The following is a 6100-nucleotide window of genomic DNA, read 5'->3' as shown; positions in this document are numbered from 1 at the left end:
GTTCAACACTTAATGGTTCAGACCTCTTACTAGTTCAGCACTTAACCATTCAGAAATTGTCAAACGGTCCCTTAAAAGTACATTAGTTTGCGTTCGAAGCATAAAACTTGCAAAAGAAAAATATAATAATAATAATAATAATAATAATAATAATAATAATAATAATAATAATAATGATTTTGTTGATTGGTTTTAAGATGCTTAGATAGACTATCGAGTGATATCACCTAAAAAAAATAAACACCAAAACGAATAATTTTAAAGAATAAACGTTTACATGTTCTTCTCGAAGCTCACCTAGTTTCTCGTTGACAAAAAAAAAAAAATTATGTACAAAATTGCAATCGACTCAAACTAATCGACGATGGCTCTTCCTCTCGGGAAGCTCACAATAATCATTGGCGCAGGTATCAATTGTTAATCGTTCATCATTACATCGTTAACTGTTAACCTAATGACTTTTTTTATATATATTTTTATCATTTTATCCGGTTTTCGATCTTCCGTATGCTTTCATTTGATGTTAATTAGTTACAGGAAAGTTGAATTTGAATGGTGATTGATGATTAATCATGTGTAGCTCACTGGATATAGTAGGGTTACACTAGAGAGATTGAATTTGTGTGTATATGTGGTTTTGTGACTGTTAGGGTTTTAGTGTAATTAGGGTTTTTGTTTGAATTGGGAGATTCAACAGTAGGATTTTAATGTTAAGTGTGATTAATTTCAGTAGCATAAGATTGTGTATAGTGGTGTGGCGCCAAACACCGCGTTAAGGGGTCGGGCGTGAGTGTGGTAACGGGCGTGTGTCTGACATGTGTGTGGATTAATGGGTTTGCTTGAAGATGTTGGGGAGGGGCAAGGCGTGAAGAGGACATTGTGGGTTTGCATTGATGTGGCTCCAACGTGGGTTGTGGTCACGCCCTGGGTGGGCGTCAAACCACAACACTCGGTCTAATTTGCAATAGCAGTTTGCATTGTCTGAAGGGGCGCCTTGTAATTCAAGTGGAATTTAATGGTGGATGATTGGATATTTGGATTTACATTGAATACCTAGTGCTCTATATAATGTGTGGGCGCTCGGGGGCAAAAGTGAAAGTGCTCTAATTTTAACGTTATTTTACTAATTTCGTGAAAATAACGTTAAAAGAGGGGATGGTTAATCATGCATCATGTGGTGGCGTTGATAGCCGAAAGACAAGGGGGTACATGCATTAATCGGCCTTTATCCCAATTGCTGAATGTTATGTGCCTTATGTCAAGGTTTGATACAAAACTACCATCGAGCCGGGGGACTCACTGGAAGCAGCCTCTCTATTCCTACGGGGTAGAGGTAAGGCTGTCTACATCTTACCCTCCTCAGACCCTACCTTAGCTTTGCTATTGGTGGGATTTACTGAGTATGATGATGATGTTGACCTAGTGCTCTATATGAATCATACATTGACATCCTTAACATTAGTTTGGTGCACACAAACTTAACATCATAGAGACTTGGTTAGCTAAACATATCATTTGATTGTTGGTAGGTCTTGTTGGATCAGTTCTTGCAAAAGAAGGACGCATTCCTGGTGTTGGTGATTTGTTTTCTGGGGCCTCTAAGGTAAACGATCTCTTTTCTAGTTAACTCCATGCATCATATCTTAATTATGTTCCAGTGCCACAATAGTCTCTTACTCTCTTCATTATCTTGTCAATTAAAGTTTTGTGATTTATGTCTTTACAGGTGCTCAAACTAATTAAGCATGATGAGAAAACCGGTTCAAGTCCGAAACCACGCAATGACTCGTTGATGGCACAGGTTTATATTATTACTGGTTCCTTACTTTTTAAACACCTTTTTTCGTATCCAGATAATGTTTAGTTTTAGATTTACAATTTCATTGATTAATTATTGGGTTATTATGATGCTGTATGATATGTAACAGGTTAACAGCCTAAGGCAGGAGCTTCAACTCTTAGCATCAAATAGACATGTTACCATTGTGACTTCTACTAATTCAGGTAGCTTGTTAATGGTTTCGTTATATATAGTTTCTATATTTCTATATATGTAGCTCATATTTATATAGTGAGATGACCGATACAACTAGGGCTGCAGACATACCGAACGAATACGAACAAGAACTTGTTCGTGCTTGTTTGTTAAGGAAATATACGTGTTCACGAACTGTTTATGAACATGAATGAGATTTTATGTTCATGTTCGTTCGTTAAGGAAATGAGCGTGTTCATGTTCATTTGTTAATTTTAGGTAACGAACGTTCATGAATAAAAACGAACACAAACTAATGTTCCTGAAAACAAACGAACACAAATGAAAATGAACGAACACAAACAAGCGTTCATGAACAGAACATATAATACACTAACACTTGTTATATATGTTATTTGTCAAAATTTTGAAGTATTTAAATAAAAATACAAAATTAACAACTCTAAAGAACGATCGAACACAAACGAACATAAACGAACACGTTACCAGATGTTCACGAACATAAATGAACGAACACGACCTTTGTTCATGTTCATTCATTCAACTAAACGAACAAATTTTTTGTTCGTGTTCGTTCATTTATTAAACGAATGAACACAAATGAACCGTTCACCGAACATTCAGTTCGTTTGCAGCCTTGGTTTTAAATTGCGTCAGCGCATCGGGCACATCACACATTTTAAAACCAAGTTTGCAGCCCTAGAAACAACAATGAAGGATATACGAAATACAAAACTATGGCATGGTCATATAATGTTATTTCTGAAAACTCTAGTTATACATAGCGTATACCAGTTAATGGAAGTTTAAACCATATGTTTTATTCTGTGAAATGATCTTCCTGCACATGATCAATGCTATACATGAAATGAGTTTATGAATGTTGATTTGTTGAATTTCTTTCAGTTATACTTTTCACCAGCGTCACTTTAATATGTTACGGTTACATGCAGGTTCCAAAAAATATGGGCTCATTGTCATTGTTGTCGTAGTAGGATATGGCTATGCTTGGTGGAAGGTAAGTTTCGCAAACTTAGCTACAGTTTCCTTCATGTTTGCTTTTCAAGTTACAGTTTTTTAATACTTCTTAACTTTAATGATATATCTATGGTAATGCATTTAAGTTACAGTTTCCTTCATGTTTGCTTTTCAAGTTACAGTTTTTTACATGTTTGCAGGGTTGGAAACTTCCTGATATGATGTTTGCCACAAGGCGTAGCTTATCTGATGCAACGAATGCCGTAGCTAAACAGCTGGAAAATGTTTACTCTTCGCTCGCCGTAAGTCTTTCGTTATAAAATTGTCTTTAGTTGTATGTCGAGGACACCATTTTGACCCGTTTACCTACGAATAGTTTTTGTATTATCCGAAATGTATTTTACTTTTCTTTCTAGTATAATATAGTTAATAAGGCTATTTTTGCCGTTGTTTAGGCTACCAAGAGGCATTTATCTTCAAGAATCGATCGTGTCGATTGTAGTTTAGACGAGTTTGCCGAAATCACTGCATCAACAAAAGAGGAGGTATGTTTTCTTGTGTTTTAACAGTTGAATATCGTATTACGTTTACGTAAACTTCTTTATTAAACCATGTAGGTTTCTTCTCTACGAGGAAATACAGAAGGGATTGCTTTAGACGTTCAAAAAGTACACCATGCAGTTTATACACTGGTGCGATTCATTTACTAATTTACATCACCTATATGACATTCAACATATTTTTGTTCTGAGATGGTCAACTCATGTTTTCGATACTGGTCAACTGTATATGTCATAGGAGACCAAGTTGAATAGGATTGAATTGAAACAAGATGACACAAACCTAGGAGTCGCGAGGTTACTACGTACCGCAATAACCTTGGAAAATCAGGCATCTGTGGGACACATTCAGGTATCGTATATTGATACTTTTGATTGAGTAAAATGCCATTTTCGTCCCAGAGGTTTGGCCAGTTTTGCGACTTTCATCCAAAGGTGTGTTTTTTCCGTGTATGGATCCAAAAGGTTTGAAATCTTGCCGTTTTCATCCGGCTCGTTAACTCCATCCATTTTTCTCCGTTAAGTCAGGGGTATAAAAGGACAATTCAGCCTTTTTCTGGGGTATTTGGTCTTTTTACATAAAGTGAAAAGGCTGAATTGCTCTTTAAGTTAGCAAAAAAGACGAAAATACCCCTGACTTAACAAATAAAAATGGATGGTGTTAACGAGCCGGTCGAAAACGGCAAGATTTCAAACCTTTTGATCTAGATGCGGAAAAACAAACCTTTTGACAAAAGTCGCAAAACTGGCCAACCCTCAGGGACGAAAAGGGCACTTTACTCTTTTTGATATAACCAATCAGACCCATTCATTCAGAGTGATGGTTCTAATTTGTAGGCAAACGCGTCTAGTTCATCAAGGCCAGCTCTTCCATCCACACAACGGGTATGCTTTTTTAACCCGTCTGTTTGTCATGCCATTTCAGCAAACCATTAAGCTTTTTTAAATGGGTCCCGCATAATATTTATCTTCAATCATTATTATGAACACAGGGCTTGTGAAATATTTTATATAAGCATCTGTTTCTCATTGCAGACTATGTCTTTGCCTCCGGTTCTTATAGAAGAGCAACAATCATCCCCACGTGTTTCGCCTGGGGTACGTGTCTTATCAATTGTCAGTTAATATTAGTAGTAGAAGTGGCAAATTATATTAAACTTGTTTTTGTTTTGGGGTCACGTTTGTAATTCTTGCTTTGTGTCTTTTAGGGTAAAAGACCTTTGGGAAATTCTGTCTCAGCCTCTGCCTCTGGCTTGAAGGTTATTCTTAATTCTTACGTTATTTGCAAGTATATAGAGGTGATAAAACGGGTGGCTTCCGGGTCAAACCGGATAATTTGTGATATGAGTCGTGTCCGGTTGACCCGGAACACTTTTTGTTCATTGTTTTATTTTCTTTAATCAATATGCTTACAAGGATTATTTCTTTAATCAATATGCTTCGACTCATTCATAAGTAAACAAACCGTCATCTCGTTTATACCAAACGGGGCCGACAACCTTCCATATTAGATTCGACAAAAATCTCGGTTTAAAATGTTAATCATGTGACAATACGTTTCAGGCTCTTCAAGAAAATCCAGAAGTGGTTGAATCAGAAGGCACGAGTTTACCCTCTGGCGTATTTGGGCGGACGTTCTCTAATATCGGTTCTGTTTTCTCGAAGAACCGCCCTTCTAACGGGCAGTGACGTTATATTATCCTCAGATGTGAACATGACACAAGGGGAACATATATTTTGATATTAAAAGGACCATTTTTGCATCTTGTAGAATGAAGAAGGTAGAGGGTAATGAATTTTGTGACAAGTGAGAATTAATTAGGTTGTGTTTATATAATAATACAAGGTTTATTTAGGGTTTTTGGGACTGTGCTTAAGACCACTGGATCCAAGGAGGCTCGTCAGTCAGTTTCGATCTCTTCCCAATTGAGAGCTGCTGTGGCTTTGCTGCCAAGTGGTGTTAGTTAAAAAGAATGACAGTTAATGGAGAATGCGCATGGATTATAAAATTAGTTAAAAAGAATGATAGTTAATGGAGAATGCGCATGGATTATAAAAGGTTAAACTCGGGTTGTCAATCGTTTTGGGTTAATAGGTTTAAAGATGTTAGGCTGTCTCCTTTGCATTGTTCCGGTCCTTTTAGGCTATACTATTCATGATTTTCTTTCATAGGTGGTCATTAAAGTAACATTTTGCGGATCAACGTTGGCAAACTATGCACATATAAATGAGCCTTTTTGTCTCGCGTGTAGTCAATTGCTCCAAAGACGGGATTTGTGAAGTGACGCGAGGTTAATCTCCAGCTAGTTTATTATAATAGTCCTTGTGTAGTTATCAATTTGATTGCACAACTCTTCAAGCTTGATGACCCACTCACGTGATGTGCCTAATGTGATTTGGACCAGTTGGCGTCGCGTGAATCAATTTTTGAAGAAAAAAAGATTGCAAGTTTCCAACCCAAAATAGACAAACCTATCTCAAACCAGTGGTTAGGTCCGTTCGGTTCCTAACCGGTTTCTGCCAAACTAGTTACAATATCAGTTTCGGTTCCGGTTCCGGTTCCGGT

At 37.0% G+C, this 6100-nt stretch overlaps 1 protein-coding gene across 1 annotated transcript; it reads left to right on the top strand.

Moving 5' to 3' along the window:
* Positions 1-243: 243 nt before the first annotated feature.
* LOC110894273 lies at positions 244-5395 on the top strand. The gene is made up of 13 exons (XM_022141477.2): positions 244-407; positions 1530-1603; positions 1727-1801; positions 1929-2004; positions 2950-3014; positions 3175-3276; positions 3430-3519; positions 3592-3666; positions 3773-3886; positions 4372-4419; positions 4570-4632; positions 4743-4793; positions 5098-5395. Exons 1-13 carry the CDS (start codon positions 365-367, stop codon positions 5221-5223), a joined length of 1002 nt encoding a protein of 333 aa, XP_021997169.1. The 5' UTR covers positions 244-364; the 3' UTR covers positions 5224-5395.
* Positions 5396-6100: the final 705 nt, after the last annotated feature.

Source organism: Helianthus annuus, chromosome 12 (genome assembly GCF_002127325.2).
Source record: "Helianthus annuus cultivar XRQ/B chromosome 12, HanXRQr2.0-SUNRISE, whole genome shotgun sequence".
Lineage (NCBI taxonomy): Eukaryota > Viridiplantae > Streptophyta > Magnoliopsida > Asterales > Asteraceae > Helianthus > Helianthus annuus.
Note: the sequence above shows the minus strand (reverse complement) of the source record. Positions and strands in the feature narration are given on the sequence as shown.

Coding starts and splice junctions, on each gene's coding strand:
- LOC110894273 (XM_022141477.2), top strand. CDS start 365: ATGGCTCTTCCTCTCGGGAAGCTCACAATAATCATTGGCGCAG. Junction 1,802..1,928: donor ATGACTCGTTGATGGCACAG/GTTTATATTATT, acceptor GATATGTAACAG/GTTAACAGCCTAAGGCAGGA. Junction 3,277..3,429: donor ATGTTTACTCTTCGCTCGCC/GTAAGTCTTTCG, acceptor GCCGTTGTTTAG/GCTACCAAGAGGCATTTATC.